This window comes from Medicago sativa, chromosome 4 (genome assembly GCF_051527215.1).
Source record: "Medicago sativa cultivar Bolivia chromosome 4, Bolivia_mono, whole genome shotgun sequence".
Taxonomy (NCBI): domain Eukaryota; kingdom Viridiplantae; phylum Streptophyta; class Magnoliopsida; order Fabales; family Fabaceae; genus Medicago; species Medicago sativa.
This window is the reverse complement of record NC_140752.1, coordinates 34390794-34412705: the sequence shown is the minus strand read 5'-3', so window position 1 is coordinate 34412705 and position 21912 is coordinate 34390794. Positions and strand designations below refer to the sequence as shown.

The 21912-nt window shown below is 36.5% G+C and overlaps 1 protein-coding gene across 1 annotated transcript; it reads right to left on the bottom strand.

Annotated features, from left to right (window-relative positions):
* Positions 1 to 19954: 19954 nt before the first annotated feature.
* On the bottom strand, positions 19955 to 20881 carry LOC146928969 (glycine-rich RNA-binding protein RZ1A-like). Its single transcript, XM_085701104.1, has one exon. It carries the CDS (start codon positions 20802 to 20804, stop codon positions 20169 to 20171), a length of 636 nt encoding a protein of 211 aa, XP_085557230.1. The 5' UTR covers positions 20805 to 20881; the 3' UTR covers positions 19955 to 20168.
* Between the last annotated feature and the right edge of the window lie 1031 nt (positions 20882 to 21912).

The following is a 21912-nucleotide window of genomic DNA, read 5'->3' as shown; positions in this document are numbered from 1 at the left end:
AGAGGAAGAGAAGATCAAACCTTGTTAATGCAGAGAGAAGCAACACAAATGCAAGAAGAAAAGATGCAAAAATGGATGCTTGAAACCAATTGTAACCTTGTTTGTGAATTAGGGTTATATGTGAGAGAGAAGTTGTTTTGTGTGTGAGAGTGAGAAAATGAAGGAGTGAAACCGTAAAAGGGGAAAAAGAGGGGTTGTGGGAAGTTATGGGGAGTTAATCCCCTGGGCCCACAAAATTTTTTTTCTCCCACGCCAAACTCACGCTAATAGCGTGGCTCTCTGGAGCTCTCACGCTAATAGCGCAAATTTCGCTATTGGCGTGAGGCTTCAGGATCAGTTTTTCAAAGTCTTTCATTTCTGCTTGTAAATGTATATGTACTACTCTTATATGCAAAAAACATAAAAAATACTTACAAAACTGGGTGTGCCTCCCAGCAAGAGCTTGTTTTACGTCCTTAGCTTGACGCATTTTGAAGAAATCAAGGCTCGATTAGTGAAATCGTCGTCAAACACCGATCAATTTCACCACCGAAGTAGGGCTTAAGCCTTTGCCCATTAACAGTCCAGTTGGCTTTGGTGACTGGGTCCTCAAGTTCAACAGCTCCATACGGTTTGACCTCTTTAACCATGAAAGGTCCGGACCACTTAGACTTCAATTTGCCCGGAAACAATCTCAGTCTTGAATTAAAAAGTAATACCATTTGCCCCGGCATGAATTGTCTCAGAATGATCCTCTTGTCATGATACTTCTTGGTCCTTTCTTTGTAGAGCTTTGAAGATTCATAAGCTTGATTTCTCAATTCTTCAAGCTCATGCATTTGAACTTTTCTTCTTTCACCGGCTTTCTCTTGATCAAAGTTGAGGAACTTCAATGCCCAAAATGCTTTATGTTCGAGCTCGACCGGTAAGTGACAAGATTTGCCATAAACCATTTGGAAAGGAGTGAGGCCTATAGGAGACTTGTATGCAGTCCTATATGCCCACAAAGTTTCATCAAGTTTAGCCGACCAATCCTTCCGAGATGTAGAGACCGTCTTCTCAAGTATGCGTTTGACCTCCCGGTTAGAAACTTCGGCTTGTCCATTCGTTTGCGGATGATACGGTGATGCTACTTTGTGCTTGACTCCATAATGATCAAGGGCCTTGGCAAGTTGTGTGTTGCAAAAGTGTGACCCTCCATCACTAATGAGAACTCTTGGTGTACCAAACCGGGTGAAAATATTCTTTTTTAGGAACTTCACTACCGTCTTGCTATCGGCTTTAGGTGATGCTACAGCTTCCACCCACTTTGAAACATAATCAACAGCTACCAAGATGTACTCATTTGAATATGATGAAGGAAAAGGGCCAACAAAATCTATACCCCAACAATCAAACACTTCCACTTCAAGGATGAGTTGTAGAGGCATCTCATTTCTTTTTGACATTGATCCGGTTCTTTGGCATTCATCACAATACTTGCAATGTAAATTGGCATCTTTGAAAAGAGTTGGCCAATAGAACCCGGATTGAAGTACCTTTGCGGCTGTTCTCTCCCCGTTGAAGTGACCTCCATGGGGCGAATTATGACATTGCCATAGGATCTTCTTTGCCTCTTCATCATCCACACACCTACGCAAGAGATTGTCCGCTCCAATTTTGAACAAATAAGGCTCATCCCACACAAAGTGGTTAGCATCATGAAGGTACTTCTTGCGTTGTTGCCATTCAAAATCTTCCGGAATGAACCCGGTTGCTTTGTAGTTCACCATGTCGGCAAACCACGGTCTCACATTGATTGCTAGCAACCGTTCATCTGGAAATTCTTCACGAACCTCCAGTTCATTGTTCGTTACCTCATTGTTTGTCAACCTTGAAAGGTGATCAGCTACAAGATTCTCCGTGCCTTTCTTATCCTTGATCTCTAAGTCAAACTCTTGAAGCAACAACATCCAACGGATGTGCCTTGGCTTTGAGTCGGACTTAGTAAGGAGATACTTGATAGCTGCATGGTCAGTGTAAACAACAATTTTGGAACCTACAAAGTAAGAACGAAATTTCTCCATTGCATAAACTATTGCAAGTAACTCTTTTTCAGTTGTGGCATAATTGATTTGTGCCTCATTCAAAACCTTACTTGCATAGTGAATAGCATGAAAAATTTTATCCTTACGTTGACCCAAGACCGCACCAACAGCATAATCACTTGCATCACACATTAATTCAAAATTTAAATCCCAATTAGGAGCAATGATTATTGGTGCGGTGGTCAACTTTTCTTTTAAAGATTCAAATGCATCAAGACATTCATTATCAAAAACAAAAGACTTATCTTTGTTGAGCAAGTTGCTCATAGGCTTTGCAATCTTTGAGAAGTCTTTGATGAATCTCCGGTAGAAACCGGCATGACCAAGAAAACTCCGCACACCTTTGACATTTACCGGTGGAGGAAGCTTTCCTATGACATCGACCTTTGCTTGGTCTACCTCAATACCCTTAGCAGAAATCTTATGACCAAGGACAATACCCTCGGTAACCATGAAGTGACATTTCTCCCAATTGAGCACCAAGCTAGTTTCAATACACCGCTTCAGCACGGTATCCAAGCTATTCAAACACGTATCAAATGACGAACCGAAAACCGAGAAATCATCCATGAACACCTCCATGCATTTTCCAATAAGTTTGGAGAAGATTGCTTGAACACACCGTTGAAAAGTTGCGGGTGCATTACACAAGCCAAATGGCATTCTTCGATAAGCAAAAATACCAAAGGGGCAGGTGAAAGCCGTCTTCTCGTGATCATCTGGGTTCATGGCGATTTGATTGTAACCGGAGTAACCATCTAGGAAGCAATAAAAGGATTGACCGGAGAGTCTTTCAAGCATTTGATCCATGAAGGGCAAGGGAAAGTGATCCTTCCTTGTTGCTTGATTGAGTCTTCTATAATCTATACACATCCTCCATCCGGTGACGGTTCTAGTTGGGATCAACTCATCTTTATCATTAGTGATCACCGTCATTCCTCCTTTCTTGGGAACTACTTGAACCGGGCTTACCCAAGCACTATCCGAGATAGGATAGATCATGCCGGCTTCAAGCAACTTCACTACTTCCTTTCGCACCACCTCTTTCATATTTGGATTTAAGCGGCGTTGCGGTTGTGCTACCGGCTTGAAGTTTTCTTCCATCATAATCTTGTGCATACAATAAGATGGACTTATCCCTTTCAATTCGGATAACTTCCACCCTATTGCTTCCTTGTTGGCCTTGAGAACCTCTACCAACTTTGTTTCTTCATCGATGGACAAGGAGCTACTAATGATCACCGGTTTTGTACCATCTTTCTCAAGAAAAACATATTTCAAATTAGATGGCAAAACATTTAATTCTACCTTGGTGTCATCAACTTTGGCTTCTTCCTTGGATTCTTCTTTCAAATCTTCAAGTATGGCTTGATTAGGAAGAACCTCCTTCAAGGAATCTAGCTCCTTCAAACACTCTTCAATGGCACTTGCTTCGTCTTCATCAATAGCATTGAGTGCGTCCACCAAAGCACTCTCAAGGGGTGTTCTATTGTGCATTTGCTTCCAAGTAGTCAAGATGACTTCTTCGGTTGCATCCATTTTGAAACACGCACCCTTGTCTTTCGAGTACTTCAAAGCTTCTCGGATGTTGAAGGTAACCTCTTCATCATTTACCTTGACCTTCATGATATTATCATCAAGATCAATCATCATCCGAGCCGTTTGCATGAAATTCCTTCCCATTAAGATAGGCACATCCTCATCTTCTTCGACATCCATAACCACAAAATCAGCCGGAAAAATAAATTTGTCCACTTTTACAAGAACATCTTCGGCCATACCTAATGGTTTTGCAAAGGATTTGTCGGCCAATTGCAACATCATCCTAGTCCGCTTTATACAAAGGTCACCAACTCTTTTGGCAACGGACAAAGGCATGAGATTGATGCTTGATCCAAGATCAAGTAGTGCTTTACCCACATGTGTTGTGCCAATAGCTACCGGTAGAGTGACTCTTCCCGGATCTTGCTCTTTCTTTGGCATTGTTCTTTGAATAATAACACTACAATTGGCATCGATTTGGATCGTCTCTTCATCGTAGATTCTTCTTTTCTTGGAAAGGATATCTTTCATGAACTTCGCATAGACCGGCATTTGCTCCAAGGCTTCTGAGAATGGTATATCAATTTGCAACTTCTTGAAGAGTTCAAGAAACCTTGCGTATTGCCGCTCTTTGTCTTTCTTCGATGGAGCATGTGGGTATGGTAAGCGTTGAGCCACCACTTGCTTCTCAACTACTTGTTTCTTCCCTTTATCTTCCCCCACATCTTTATTCTTCATCTCCATCTCCACTTGTACCTCAAGATCTCTTTTTTGATTTTTTTCTTTTTCAACTAATGCTTCTTTATTCTTTATATACACTTCCTCCTCTATCTCTACACTATCCTCCTCGAACTTCTCTTTATCCTCCTCATTGACAACTTCATCATCCTTCTCTTCAACAACAATATCATCACCTACCCCTATACCTACTACTCTCCCACTCCTTGTAGCTATAGCTTTTGACTGCTATGCCTTGTGGTGCTCCTTAGGATTTGGTTGAGTGTTAGCGGTGAAAGCTCCCAATTGCGGAGGACCTTGAGCCATTTGTTGTGCTAACTGACCAACTTGTGTCTCAAGGCCTTTGATCGACGCGTCGGTGTTTTTCTGGTTAGCCATGGACACTTGCATGAATTGTTTCAAGACCTCCTCGGTGCTTTGGGAATTGTTAGGTTGTTGGGGGTTATTTGGTGGTGGGAATTGGTATTGATTATTGAAGGGTTGTTGGAATTGGGGGAAAGGTTGTTGGTAGAAATTTGATTGAGGATATTGGTAGTTATTGTTGTACGGTGTTCTCCAAGGTCTTTGTTGGTTTTGGTTGGCCGGATACCTTCCTTGGAAGTTGGAAGTACCCGGATTTTGTTGTGAGGTTCCGGCTTGTTGTGGTTGGTTAGGCCTTTGTTGGTTTCCCACATAGTTGACCTCTTCCTCTTCAAAAGAACCGGGTTCGGGACAATAGCCGGTTGGATGATCCCCCGTACAAAGTCCACAAGTATTGACTTGAGCGGTTCCTCCTTCTTGCTTGAGAGATTCAAGAATTTGTTTAGGCATAGCTCTCATCTCCTTTTGCATAGCTTCTATTTGTTGAGTGAGGAGCTTATTTTGAGCTAAGACCGCATCATTTGCTTCTAGTTCCAGAATACCGACTTTCCTTTGATTAGGATTCCGGTTGTGAGAGGATTTTCTTGTGTTGAGAGCCATTTGATTAATGATTTTGACAGCTTCAGCTGGGTTTTTCAAAGCAATAGAACCTCCAGCACTTGCATCTAGCATCGTCTTGGACATGTCTTGTAGCCCTTGACGAAAAAGATATAGTTGCATTTGGCTATCAAAACCATGCTTTGGACAATTCCTTAGCAATGATTTATAGCGCTCCCAAGCTTCACAAAGAGTCTCACTTTGGCCTTGAGCAAAAGTTGTAATTGAAGTTTTAGCCTCAAGATGCCTATCCTCCGGAAAGAACCTTTCTTGAAATGCTTTCTCTAGCTCACCCCAATTTTCCATCAAAGAAGTTGGTTGATCAAGATACCACTCCTTAGCCTTCCCGATCAAAGAATGAGGAAACAATTGCACAAACACACCCTCTTCCTCATCTTCCTTCATACCAAGTGTACCGGCGGTAATATAGAAGTTGGTAAGATGTTTATATGGATCCTCATGATCCATACCGGTAAACTGGTTATGAGTTATCAAGTTTATCAACCCCGACTTCAGCTCAATTGATTTGGCATTACGATTGCCAAGATTAGCTAGCCTCCTCGGACTAATCCACATAGGTAGAGCATCATTATCATTTTCTTGAGCCATGACTACTTCTGGTTCACTCTTCGGAGATGAATGTGGTGAAGAATGTGAAGAATCACCAAGTGAAATAGTATGCACCGAACCTGACGGAGAAGGAATAAAAAGTAAAGATTCCGGCTGAGCCAGCCTGGCTAATCTCCTAGCTTCCTTTGCTTGCTTTCTAAGTAACCTAGCAGTTTTCTCAATCTCTGGATCAAATTGTAGGTCTTCGTGAGCAACGGTACCTCGCATAAACAAAGTTCACCAAGACTATACCAAGTGGTTAGCATAAAAATAATGAATGATATGTGTGTATAAGTATATGCATGAAAGAATTTTGTGCAAAATTGACTTAACATGACAAAATTGTTTCCATACTTATAATATAAAAATACGCTACTCCCCGGCAACGGCGCCATTTTGATGTAAGATTTTTCCTACACGTCATATAACCATGTACACGTGAGTATATATAGGATCGTTTCCACAGGGAGTTACGTTTAATCATAAGCATTTACACAATCGTTCACATTAACGGTTTGGATATAATTTGTTTGTTTGTAACACTATATCCATATTTGACACTAAAGTAAAAACGAGAGGGGATCGAACTATTTCGCTTGCGGTATAAGATAACGAGCAAGCATAACAGCAGCAATCTCTCGATCGATTAACAGACTCTAGCTTTATAACCAATATTATTACAATCATTTCTACAATATCCTTCGTGTCCAAAGCGACATCGTTATTTCCAAGTTAGCGTTTAAACATTCGTGTCCAAATTCCTTAAACGATAACAAAGTCGATCGGATGACTTAATCGACCGTGTCCAGCCTGATTAAGTATCCGAAAGCATTAAAAGCTTGATTAAAAGTAATTATCAAAGGTTTACAAACTTGTCAAGAGTGATATAACATAAGATAGATTGTTATTCTAGTTCTAGATTCAAGGGTTTGTGTCCAAATCATCTTGAATCTCTTTGAAAGCATTAAAAGCAAGAATAACAACAATATTGAATCATTAAGCTAGAACCTTATATATTAAAAGATCAAAAGATTACAAAATAGCTTGATAGTTACCTCAATACTACAAAGAAGGTGATAGTTACATATAGACATGTAAACTAATGCAAGGAAGGAAGGAAAGATGATGATTCCATGCCAAGATCCTTGATGTCTCAATGAATCTAGGGTTGAATCTACTCCTTAATCACTTGCTTTGTGTTTCTCTCTATGAAATAGCTCTAACCTCTCTCTAGAAATGTATAAAATGTTTCAATGGAATAGTGAATAATAGTAGAGAGAGGGAAGAATGCTATTTAAATGGGCCTGCATTTTTACACCTGCGCTAATAGCGCAACTCACGCTAATAGCGTGGTAAGGCGGCCTATTTTCTGGCCAATAGGAGAGTGCCACGTTGGCCTTGCCCTACTGCTACGCTCCAGCCACGCCAATAGCGTATCTCTCTGGAGTATTTACGCTAATAGTGTATATTACGCCAATAGCGTAGTTCTTCTTGACTAGCTACGCTCCAGGTGCGCCAATAGCGTAGCTCTCTGGAGCTTGTACGCTAATAGCTCAGAATACGCTATTAGCGTACTCTTCAAGAGTTCTCCAAAACCTACGCCCCAGGTACGCTAATGGCGTATCTCTCTGACCTTGGCCATTTCTTCATCACGCTAATAGCGTAGGACACGCTAATAGCGTAGGACATTGAACTTTGACGTTTCTTGCTCCTTGCTTGTATTTTCCTGCACAAAAAGGGTAGAATAAGGCTCAAAAGCATAAATGACATATTTACACAATAATTGGAGTTTTCCATAGAGAATCTTGCAAAACAAGTCACTAAAATGCCTAAACTCCTATATGAAATATATCACTTTTAAACACTTATCAGTCTCCATCTTGCAGGCAAGCTTCTGAGTATCTTGCTCACATGGTCAGAAGCAACATAGCTCTTCTTTAGAATTTGTAGCCCAGAGACTAAGGTTTGAAACCTTGAGTACATATCCTCAATAGTTTCATCATCCTTCATCTTGAATAACTCGTACTGATGTACAAGCATGAGAGCTTTAGCTTCTTTGACCTTCTTGCTGCCTTCGTAGTTTGAACAGAGAGAAGCAAACATAGCTTTAGCAGTGGATTTGTCACTTATCTTCATGTACTCTGCTTTGGGTATGGCAGTGACAAGGGCTCCTCTGATAATATGATGCATCTTGTAGAGTTTCTTCAACTCAGGAGTATGTTTCTTCCTATCCACAGCAGCTCCTTCTTCATCAAGAACTAAGTCACCAACACCATCTTCTAGTATATCCCATAGTTCCTCATCTAAGCTCATGATATAACTATAGAAGTTGGTTTTCCACCAAGAAAATTCTTCAGCATCTCCGTTGAACTTTGGAATCTTCCCAACACTGGATTTCTTACTGTCACTATAATCATATGAAACATTATTATAGCTAGTTTGACCAGAAGTAGAAGATTCAGTAGACATGTTTTTGTCAGATCTTGGACTGTTACACTGTTAGGTGTTATCAACAGAACCAAGGCTTTAGATACCAATTGAAGGTGAGAAAAACACAAGAAGGGGGGTTGAATTGTGTTTTGAAAAATTCTTCGTTTCTCCTAAAACTGAACACACTGATCAGAAGCTAAGTGAAACAGCTTCTGAAGTGATAATCAGAATCTGAACGCAGCGGAATAAAACAGAGAGAGGGAAGAAGAAAGACACAAAGCAATTATACTGGTTCCTTCCACAAACCGGAAGTAGTCCAGTCCCCCTTCTACTTCCAAGGAGATTTCACAAAGAGTAATATCTGATTACAATTGCTCAAGCACACCTGCAATAGACTTCCTTTGCTCAAGCACACTTTGCAAGAGTCTTCCTATGCTCAAGAACACAATCAAGAGACTTCCCTGCTCAAGCACAACTGCAAGAGACTTCTAACTAAACAAAATTACACAGAAAATTGTTTAAGGTTGAACACTTGATATACAATCAGAGGTGCTCATGATACAAATCAGATACAGACTCAATAACTTAAGAATTTCTAAGATGAAACTTTGAGACACAGAAATTCTAAGTGAATGCAGAACAATTTCAGCAGAGGTTTGACACTTGTAAAAATGTTGTGAGTCTTTCGTTCAGCATTACCAAATCTCTAAGTCTTCACTCCTTTATATAGAGGTGTGAAAGAGACGTTGTTAAATTGCCAGCACATCAAAGAGTCGTTGTTGAAGCTTGATCTTTCACCAATGATCTTTTGCCTGATTTGGTTGTTGTCCTATGAAGAACCAATTTGAAATCCATTCCCATTATGAAGGAACATCTTTGCAGGAAAGCTGTTATTCTGGAGCTGTTTTCTTGTCCTGTAGCGTGGACACAAAACAGAGTAGTGGAGAAGGTGGTTGTACAGTTCGTACAAAGTACAATGTCAACGCTTTTTGAAGATAAGGTTCCAAAGCCTTCAAATCTTCACCAAGATGACCGTTGCAACCATCCACTAGTCTTCTGCAGTGTTTTCGAATCCAATAGACAGCTTTTGAAGTGTTGATCTTTGAATCTTCAGCTTGTGGTGATAATCAGCTTCTGATGAGCTTCAGCTTCTGATGAAGTTGCTTCTGAACTATCTGCTTCTGATGGCTATCCGCTTCTGAAGGCTATCTGCTTCTGTTGACCTTCAACTTCTGATGACCTTCAGCTTCTGATGACTTTCAGCTTCTGATGACTTTCAGCTTATGATGACTTTCAGCTTCTGATGACGTCATTATTCTTCAGTAGCTCTTATGACTTCAGATGCGCTTCTTTTCAGATGCTTTCAAGCTTCCTTTTCTTTAGTCCATAGCTCTCTTTTTGTTCTTCAGAACCTTTATATGATGTACATTTTTAACTATGGTCTTGTACGCTTGAACAAATATTAGCTAGTCCAATTTACAATTTTTAATACCTTATTATCATCAAAACTCTTTAACATTCATTGTTAAACACATTTTGTTCCAACATTCTTATATTCATCGTTAAATCCAGAAAATTCAAAATAAAAAACACAAATTCATTTTTTTTTAATAAACTCAAATCCTTCTTATTCCATTACTCTTCTACGTACCCCATTCAATCATTTATTCCTATTCCTTAAAAATCACTTATTCCTTTTCATCTCTATCCCAACCTCCCCGACAAGATCTCCCTTCACAAATCTTCACCATTCTCTCACAATCCTAATGGCGCCCCAACCCATCCTTTCTTCTTCCTTCTTCCTCAATCAAGAAAAAAACTCATAATCAATTTAATCTCATTCTGTTCATTCCTTTCCCATTTGCTTCCTGCAAAATCCCAACAACATCTTCATCCATATCATCATTATCCAATTCGTATCCAATTTATCAGTCCCAATTCGTATCCAGTTCATCTTCATCCTAACATTATTCAAACAATTTGGGGAGAAATCGTGGGTTTGAGGAAAAATGGATTTTTTTTTTAAGTTTCTTTCAATCAAGTGGTGGTGGTGAGGAAAAATCGTGCCTAGAAGTAGGTGGTGGTGGTGGTTGTGACAGTTATGAGGAGGATGATAGTGGTGGTGGTGGAATCTGGTGGTGGTGCCTAGAAGTAGGTGGTGGTGGTGGTGTTTGAGGAGAGAAGAAGAGTTTTTTACGTGAGAGAAAAGAGAAGTAGGTGGTGGAATCTGGGTTTGTTTTTTAATTTTTATTTTCTGTAATGTTGATTAATTTTTTGGATTAATTTTCTACATTTATGTTCTTTGGATTTGTGTTGTGTTGAGAGAATAAAGTTGAGACAATAAAAGTGAAGGAATTCTGGAAAAAAAAGATAGAAGAAGAGTGAAGGAATTATGGAATTTTTTTTTGATACTTTTTGTGTTGTGTTGTATTTCTTTGATTTGTATTTTGGAAGGAAAAAAATCTGGAAATGTTGATATAGATCTGAGGAAGAAGAAGAGAGAAGATGATGAAAAGTGAAAAAATTATGTGCTGACGGTTCACGTTAAATACAATGGACATTCAATCAAATGGTTAAAATCAAATCAAAAAACGGCACAGTTACTTATTTGACAGAAAAGACGTTTTTGAAATTTGTTTCAGAAGTTGAGGGACCAAATTGATGATTTTAAGACTTATCAGACCAAAATGAAAACTGAGAATTAGTTAAGGGACCATTGGATTAATTTAGCCATTAAATGAGCCTGCCTTCCAGTTCACTGATTTTGATCCTTGTGGATTTCACCATAGGCCAACGTATTATGTTGAACTTGAGAGGAGATAGGTTTATCTGAGAGAATTTTACTAATAATGTTATTCCTGCACTGATTGATGCTGTCTTGAACTGTTGTTTCTTGATATAAAGAAAAGGATTTCCAGTAGTATCTTCAGAGTATGATCCTTCTTGCGGATTTTCTTGATTGGTTGCAGGTGAATGTTCTTCTTGTTTCTGTTGATGATACAGCCCACTAGTGCCTTATCTAGATTGATACTGAAAGTCTGTGTAGTTGCCAGCCTGAATAGGAGTAGAGATGGCCAATTTTTAAATCTTAAAAGGGCGATTAACACCAGGAGAAGACTCAATCTGTGAATCAATGTTTGAGGTGTTGGAGAGGACACCCTTTTCTTTGGATTGAAACATGATTGAAAAGGAGTGAAAGCGGGAGAAAGCATAACAAAAAGGGGATGTGAGAAATTGTAGCATAAAAGGAAACTAGGAAAGATATCATCAGGAGGTGCAAGATAACCCATAGAAGGGAGATAACAAAGGACAAATACCAACAATCTGTGATAGAATTGAAGAAGGATAACAAGGGAGTGAAGGTGAGAAAAACACGAGAGGGGGGGGGGGGTTGAATTGTGTTTTCTTTTTCTTCTCCTAAACCTGAAATCACTGTTCAGAACCTGATATAGTTCAGCTTCTGAAGTAGTGTTCAGAATCTAGTTGTAGAGGATAAATAAGGGGAGAGAGAGAGAGAGAGAGAGATAGAGAGAGAGAGAGAGAGAGAGAAGAAAGACACAAAGCAATTTATAGTGGTTCCTCCCTCAATCCGGAAGTAGTCCACTCCTCCTTGCACTTCCAAGGAGAGTTCACTAAAATCAATATCTGATTACAATTGCTCAAGCACAAAAGCAAGAGACTTCAAACTACTCAAGCACAAAAGCAAGAGATTTCCTATGCTCAGGCACATCTGCAAGAGACTTCCTATGCTCAAGCACAAAAACAAGAGACTTCTATTCAAACAGAATTACAAAGAAAATTGTTTGAGGTTGAACACTAGATATACAATCAGTGGTGTTCACAATACAAATCAGATACAGATACTTAAGACTTTATAATTTATAAGATATGAAAGTTGTTAAGAATTTCTAAGTGAACTTTGATGCGAAACAATTTCAGCAGAGTTTTGGCACTTGTAAAATTGTTGTGAGTCTCTTGCAATCTTCAGGTCTTCACTCCTTTATATAGAGGTGTGAGAGGAACATTGTAGATTGCCAGCACACCAAAAAAGAGTCGTTGTTGGAGCTTGATCAAATCACCAATGACCTGTTGCTTGATTTGGTTATTGTCCTTTGAAGGATCAATTTCAAATCCCTTCCAAGAAAATAGAGAGAAACCAGCGTTGATATAGCTGTTATGTTGTACAATTGCAGACATGAAGAGTGGAGTAGTGGTTGTACAAGTGTACTATTGTCATTTTCCTGCGCTCTTCAGTGGATAAGCATTCAATGCCTCCAAAATCCTCTGACCGTTGCTCCAGGATTCCATTCCTTCTGCAATCATAAGCATGAGAATAACAACTTTTAACAAACTATGAAGCTTCCAGTCTTTCAGCTTCTGATGATCCTCAGCTTCTGATGACGTCAGCTTCTGGTAACAGCTTCTGATGAACTGCTTCTGATGAGCAGCTTCTGATGAGCTGTTTCAAATATCTTCAGATGTTATCTTCTTCCAACTTTATCTTGTAAAACAAGCTCCCTTTTTGTAGATTTCATTGCTCTCATTTATTCTTCCAGAACCTATGCTTGATATAAAGACACTTTAATTTTTGTCTATGGCCCTTCACAAATATCTTCATATGTTATCTTCTTCCAACTTTATCTTGTAACACAAGCTCCCTTTTTGTAGATTCCATTGCTCTCATTTGTTCTTCCAGAACCTATGCTTGATATAAAGACACTTTAATTTTTGTCTATGACCCTGCACACTTGAACAAATATTAGCATATCCAATTGACATTTTTTTAATACCTTGTTATTATCAAAATTCAAAGGGTAATGTTAAACACATTTTGTTCCAACAGGGAGAGGGAAGGATGATGGAGAAAACTAAGCGAAGTTCATCGAGGGTTTATCCTAGCGATCAAATACCCTCTTTTAATCTCTTAATCTTATTAATTTGCATAAAAAAAAATTAATAGAAACACTTCATTAACGTTAATTTTTTTAAAATAATCATTAGTTTTCAAAATTGATGCATATAAACTTTCTCATATCGTTTTGTCAAAAAAAAAAAAACTTTCTCATATCTTTATACATAAAATTTGATTTTGGAGATATAAGCACATAAATTCCACAATGAGTGCGGTGTAAATATTTAACGGTATTTTGGAGAAACAATAAATTGATGTTAATATTTTAAAAATGCTCATTAGTTTTTCAAATTTTATCATATTGACTATCACATATCGTTAAAAAAAATTCTTCTGCTTATATAAGCAATAAAAATCCTCAACGAGTGCGGCGAAATATTTAACAGTGTTTTAAATAAAAAAAATTATTTAATAGAAACACTAAATTGATGTTGATATTTTTACCTCAAAAAATTGATGTTGATATTTTGAAAATAGTTATGAGTTTCCAAAAATTTATCATATCGATTTTCTCATATATGTACATCAAAATTTATTTATGCATGTATAAGCATATAAAATCTGCAACGGGTGAGGTGCAAACGTTGAACGGTGTTTTACAATTAAAATAAAAAGTTATTCAATAGAAACACTAAATTAATGTTTATATTTTGGCAATATTAATGGGTGTCCACAATTTTATCATATCAACTTTCCCATATATTTACATAAAAATTTGTTTACGGAGATAAAACTAATAAAATCTACAACGGGTGCGATGCAAACATTCAACAATGTTTTGCATATAAAATAAAAAGTTATTTAATAGAAACATTACATTAATTTTGATATTTTGAAAATAATCATGAGTTTTAAAAAAATTATTTTATTGACTTTCTCGTATATGTATATACAAATTTGTTTTAGCGTACATAAGAGAATAAAATCCACAACATATGTGATTCGAATATTTAACATTTTTTTTATATATATGAAAAAAATATTCAATGGAAACATTATATTAATGTTGATAAAAAACTATTATATGACGCCACATTTTAGGCTAGTTCTTTAGAATATCTCTAAAAATATTTACTTGGATGTGATATGATTTGATTTGATGAATGTGTAAAAAAGATGTATACGATTAGTGTGTATAAATTAATCTCTTTGTTTCATAATACATTAGGATTCCATATTTTTTTAAGAGTAAAAACTATTAATATAGTGTGAAATAAATAAAATTACAATAACATAAGTTATTTTTTCTTCTGTTCAAGCAATAACTTAAGTTTTAAATGATGTCAAAATGATAAAAAAAGAATAGATGATTGTTTAATATCCCTCAAAATTATTCATAATTTCTGATTTTTTTTTTTTTAGACTTAAATATGTAAATCGTCTCTGTAAGTTCGCGTGTTTTTGGTTTTCGTCTCTGTATCTTTTTGTTTGTTCTAAAACAGACCCTGTAAGTTATTAACCTTTTGGTCCCTACCGTCATCATCCGTTACAAAAACGCTTATGTGTCTAACGGCAGCTGACATGGCGATGTGTGATGTGGCATGTGAGGCTTATGTGTCGTTCCAAATAAGGTTATAGGGACCAAAATCAAAAATGAAAAATTTGCAGAGGGACGAAATTCAAAAACATGACTTAACAAAATTTTAAATTAAAAACTTTCTTTTTCTTTCTACATCTTCTTCCTTCCTCTTCTTCATCATCTTCAACCTCACTTTTATCAACATTCATCAATATTCATCAAACCCAGAAAACATAAATTAGAGATTCAAACTCTTTAATCAAAATCTCATTTCCCATTTCCTCTTATTAAACTCTTCTTTTAAACTCTTCTTATTTAAACATATTATTTCTTAATTCTCAATTCTACTCCCTTTTTTCAATTCCATATCCAGGGACACAACATAATAAAACAAAAGGAGAGAAAAAAAAAACTTCAATGAAGAAAAATATGAAGGATGTTGAGAAGAACCCCGAAACCCAAACATTCATCTTCTAATTTCAATTTTAATTTCGTGAATGTGAACTAGAACACAAAACCGGAACAAACAAACCTACGATTATGATAGGGTTTTTTTTATGGCTGGAATAACTTTGCAATGTTTCAAACTAGCATCTTTTGGAAAACTGTGCCTCTAAAATTTGCTAGAAAAAAATTGTTGCTCGAAAGAATAAACTGCAACTGATGTGTGGTTTAATGGGATGTTGTTGCGTTGTTGTTGTTTGAAGATTTATGGGTACAATATTTTTGGGTGATGATGAATCGATATAAGGAAGTAGAAGAAGAACCAACATAAGGATTCAAAAGTGTTCATTATACTATACAATATATGTAAAGAAAAGAGATGCAATTTGGGGGTAGATTTTGAGATTTTAGGGTTTCAGTGTGATTTAGATTTGGAATTGGGAATACAATGAATATGGTGAAGGAGAAGATTTTGATGGAAATGGAATATGAAATTTTGATTAAAGAGTTTGAATGTGTAATGTATGTTTTATAGGTCTGATGAACGTTGATGAAGGTGGGGTTGAAGATGATGAAGAAGAGGAAGTAAGAAGATGAAGAAAGGAAAACAAAGTTTTAAATTTAAAATTTTGTTAAGTCGTGTTTTGGAATTTGGTCCCTCTTTAAATTTTTGAGTTTGGATTTGGTCCCTATAACCTTGTCATTGGACATCTGGAACAACACATAAGCCTCAGTAGTCATGTCACACGTTGCCACGTCAACTGCCGTTAGACACATAAGCGTTTTTGTAACAGATGATGACGACATGGACCAAAAGCAAAACGTTTATAACTTACAGGGTCTGTTTTAGAAAGAAAAAAAAAATACAGGGACGAAAACCAATAACACTCGAATTTACAGGGACGATTTACATATTTAAGCCTTTTTTTATCATAAGTTACGGCCCAATTGATTGAGTAATTTGAGAGGTTTATTGAGCAAACTCAACCAATTGGTTAGAACAGTTGGGCTGGTCCTTACAAGTTACCCCACCACCCACATGGATGCACTAGTAGCATAGCTTATATAGAATAGAATAGAATAGAATGTGAGGAGTGTTACAGCCGCAAATGAGTGAGAAAGAAAACAAGAGTTTGTGCGTATTAGGGTTTAGGGTTGCAGAAGCGGGTTATGCGATTCCAGCTGAGACTATAGAACCATGGTATGCTACTATCATAGTTGTCCTTCTCATATATTCATATATGTGTATTTCTACTGTCATCGTCTGTTAGTAAATCGGACAACATACTTTTCGGACAGTGAGATTCATGTTGCATTTGATGTCATAATAGATACACAAACGATTTGTAGTTGTTGGATTCAATTTGGTTTTCAATTGATATATCATTACACCATGCTTTCATATAATTACACCGTATTACATGCCTTAAAATTTGTAAACAAGAGGATCACTCGATTAAGACCAAGATGATATACTAATAATGTATGTTGATCAAAATGCACAAACCTGCATATCATCTTGGTCTTCATCTGGTGATCTCTCGCTTCTCTGTGCACATACAATCTTTTTATTGTTCAGCATGATTCCTACTTTTCAGGTTGTGATGGTGAAAAAGAGACTTTATATGTCTTAGATGATTGGATTTGAAGGACCATGTTTCATATACTGTTTGCGGGACAAATACTATTTACAGAACAAGTTTTGTACTACAAAGGTTAATTGGTGAAACTTATGTACATTCTTTTTGCACTCATTTATCTAACCCTTTCCTTCATGATTTTTTACACTGTTTTGTTTATGCATCTGATGCATCAGATCATCGTTACAAAGAAGGTGATTTTGTACCGTTTTATGCCAACAAGGTGGGGACCCTTTCACAATCCCAGGTTAGATTTTTTAATGCTTTCACTTTTTCATTTATCCTCTTAAAATATATTTTGATGTCAATGCTCCTCAAATTTCAACTTTTAATAAGAAAAAAAATTGGATTGTGTCGTGATGAGGTTACCATACAAGAATTCTTCAAGGTGGATGAAGAGGAGATGAATGTGCCTGTCTTAGATTATAGTTTTTTTGGTTACAAAAAGTTTAGGTGGGTTCGGCTCCGGTCACCAGCAGGGTCAGGGCACGCCTCCGGGCCCAAAGAGCACTTATAGAGGTACTTACAGATCACCCACCAACACTGCCCTCACATCGACTGTTGTGATTTAAATAAAAACTATATTTTAGCGCTTCAACAAATTCATAGTGTCATTATCATTTCCTCAAACTCACCTAGTCAATTCAAATATGCACTTAGAAGAAGCCGTGGTAACCTTTAATAGCTTCATTGAATTAATTTGTTAATATAATTCAATGTAAGCATATGTATCAGTGCCGTGGTATCTAGAGATCTCATTAATTTGTTAATTAGACTAAAAATGATTCCACGTTAAGTTTATCGATAAAAACTGGAATTAAATTGGATAGGTGCGTTAGTTAGTTTCAAATAGAACCGTTGTTTCTTGGCATTGTGCTTTTTTAAATAGACTAAAAATCAATCCATATTTAGTTTTATTGAGAGAATACCGGATTTACCATATATGTTAAGTCTATTTTCTATATAAACCTATTGGTCTGCCATTGTCCGATGCACTGTTTTGGCTTTATAGTTTTATATTTTTGGTTTAAATGTGTAATTGGTCCCTGCACTTTTAACAGATTTTGGTATTGGTCCCTGCACTTTTTTTTGTTTGGCATTGGTCCTTGCACTTTGTAAAAATATTGGCATTGGTCCCTGCACTTTTTTTTGTTTGGCATTGGTCCCTGCACTTTGTAAAAATATTGGTATTGGTCCCTGCACTTTGAAAAAAATATTGGTATTGGTGCCACGTGGCATGAAATGATTGGGACCAATACCAATATTTTTCCAAAGTGCAGGGACCAATACCAATATTTTTACAAAGTGCAAGGACCAATGCCAAACAAAAAAAGTACAGGGACCAATGCCAATATTTTTACAAAGTGCAGGGACCAATGCCAAACAAAAAAAAGTGCAGGGACCAATGCCAAAATCTGTTGAAAGTGCAGGGACCAATTACACATTTAAACCTATATTTTTTTTCTTTCAGTTATTGAATATGGCTAGCTTCTGTGATAACGTATCCACCATCTCCATCCATGACAACTCCCTAATCCTTGCGATTAGGGTTCTCCGGCTTTGGTATGACACTGATGTGGTTAGAGATAGCCACTATGCTTTGTTGATTTAAATATATATTTTTTGACAAATTTAAATGTTTTTATATTGAAAAAAAAAAAATCGATCGAACATCGACGTACAATATAAAAATAACATTTAAATTTGTCAAAAAAAAACATTTAAATCAACAAAACGTAGTTTTAAAAATCATTCACAAGAGTCCATTAAAACCATTTATATCGACTGTGAGTGGCTATCTCTAACTACATCAACGTCAAACCAAAGCCGGACAACCCTATAACCACAAGGATAAGGGAGTTGTCATGGATGGAGAGGGTGGATACGGTATCATAGAAGCTAGCCATATTCCATAATCGAAAGAAAAAAACTATAAAGCTAGAACAGTGCATCGGACAATGGCACACCAATATGTTTATATAGAAAATAAACTTAACATATAAGGGAAATCCAGTATTCTCTAAACATTTAAATCAACAAAACGTAGTTTTAAAAATCTTACAAAGGAGTCCATTAAAACCATATCTATCGACTGCGAGTGACTATCTCTAACCACATCAGCGTCATACCAAATCGGACAACCCTAACCGCAAGGATTAGGGAGTTGTCATGGATGGAGACAGTGGATACGATATCACAGAAGCTAGTCATATTCGATACCAGAAAGAAAAAAAAAACTATAAAACTATAAAGCCAAAACAGTGCATAAGACAATGGCACACCAATGGGTTTATATAGAAAATAGACTTAACATATAAGGTAAATCTGGTATTCTCTCACTAAATTAAATATGGATTAATTTTTAGTCTATTAAAAAAAGTACTTTCGGATTTCTGTACGGGTGGAAGAACTGGTACAGTTGGTTACCGTATAAATTTAATATCGGTATTTTTTTTTAATAAGTTTAATGTGGATTTATGTAGTAATCCCATTAATGAGATTTCTGAAATTAAGACTAACATTTTCAATCATAATTTTTTTTCACCCGTGCCAAGGAAAAAAGGATTGTGAGTACAACACAATGAAAAAAAAAGATACTCCATAAGGGAACTTATATATATATATATATATATATATATATATATATATATATATATATATATATATATATTATTGCCAAATACTTTAATTCTCTTAATTTTGTAAATAATTGTGGATATAATAATTGCGTATATTAATTTTGTAAATGAATCCACGTTAGTTTTGTAAATAATTTCATATAGGGTTAAATAAGTTTTTCGTTGCTGTAAATATATCAAATTTTGATTTTAGTCCCTAAAAAATTAAATGAGATTTTTCATCCTCACAAATTATTTTGTTTTAATTTTGGTCCGTAATAGATATAATTTTGATATTTTTTGAACATAATATAAATATATAAAGGTTGAACATAATAAACAAACATAAAATGGATACAATTTGAACATAAAAGAGTTATAATGTTTACATTCACATGAACATAAAGTGGCCATTAAGGACCAAAAACAATTTTTTTTTTTTTTTTTTTTTTGATAGCATAGAGCAGAACATTAGAACATTGAATTCAATGGTATGTCATTAGATTTCAACAAACCAAAAGACCAGCATAGGAACGTTAATTAGTCTAACAAAGGTGCCAAGTATTGCATATCAAAACACTAGTATCATTGGTCCATCCAAACAACAATCCAAGAAGAACATTGTGAACGAAAAAGAACGCTTAAGCATCAACAGCAACCCATTTGATTTCAAAGCTCGATGAGAAAGGTATATCAGCGATAGCCGCCTCCAGATCCACGTCGTTCATATGGTCCAGCACGATCACGATCACGATAGTATCGATCACTTCCAGAATCTCCACGACTACCACCATCCCTGCTGCGACCGCCAGAAGAACGATCTCCATTTCTATCTGGACCATAGTGACCACCACCACCACTTCCACCATATCTACTTTCTCTACCACCATACCTTCCCCCTCCCCCTCTTCCCCCTTCACCACTAGGGCACTCCCTAGCAAAATGACCAGGTTTACCACAATTGAAGCATCCTCCATCATTAGATCCTCGACCACCTCGGTAATCTCGATCACGTTCACGATCGCGACCACGCTCTCGGTAGCGATCACCATCATCTCTAGAGGATCCTTGTTGAGGCTGAGCTCTATCAACAGTAATAGTTCGGCCATCTAAATCTATCCCATTCATAGCATCAATAGCATCTTCCATTGCTTTCTTTTCATCATATGTGACAAATCCAAAACCACGAGAGCGTCCAGAGAATTTGTCAACAACCACCTTGGCCTCTGTAAGCTTGCCAAACTTTTCAAATGTATCCCTTAACTTTCTATCGGATGTTGACCAAGCAAGGCCACCAACAAAACAACGATACTCATCCTCGTCCGACATTTTAAACGTGAGTTAGGGCGGAACTTGGATAACCTGCTCTGCTCTCTCTCTCTCTAGGTCAAGACTGAATTGAAAATTCCCAAAAACAAAATTAAAAATTTTGTGAGGATGAAAACATTCATTCTATTTTTTAGGGACTAAAATCAAAATTCGCTATATTACGGAAAACTTATTTAATCCTTTCATATATTATACTTTAAACTCATAAGTATTTGGAATTTTTTAGTTTTTTTTTAAACAACCACTATTATATACATCATGAGCTTATGTAAAAAAAATAATTGCGGCCTAATTTTTAGTCTACTAAATAAATTAAGTAGAGATACCTGACATTAACAAAACAAAATTTTATATATAATTTTTTCGCGTGCCAAGAAACAAGGGTTCTATTTGAAATAAGATCCTCTCCATTTGGTATTCTCTCCATATCATCCATTTGAAAAGACATAGACACAAAAAAATCTCGAAAAACTACAAAGTAATTAATGATGGTGGGACCCACTTAATAGTGGGACCCACTATCTATTTTATGTGTCTATCTCTCTCCAAATTGCATACTCCATTTATTATACAAAATGGAGAGGATCTTTACCCATTTGAAACTAACTAACGGACCTATCCAATTTAATTCCGGTTTTTTATCAGTAAACTTAACGTGGATTCATTTTTAGTGTAATTAACAAATTAATGAGATCTCTGAATACCACGACACCGATACATATGCATACCTTTAATAGCTTCATCAAATACCTTTAATAGCTTCATCAAATTTATGTCCAACACCGACAAGACACTGATACATATGCTTACATTGAATTATATGAATTTTCTCAAATTATTAGCGGTGTCCACGTAACACTTTTTGTGTCTATTTTCATACTCCATAGGTCTTGACTATAAAGTATCGCTCTAGTGTATCTCATTTGGACTTTTATCTTTGTCATTTGATGGTAGGCACTTTCCATTTTATTCCCAGTATTGAAGTGTGTTCATTTCTTCTTTTGCTGAAAGACTGTTGATTTAATGAACTTTGCATTAAATTGTATAATTTTTGTGGCTTGAACCCTCCAATTTCCGGAGAAATGGGCCTCATAATCTAGAGTTCGGC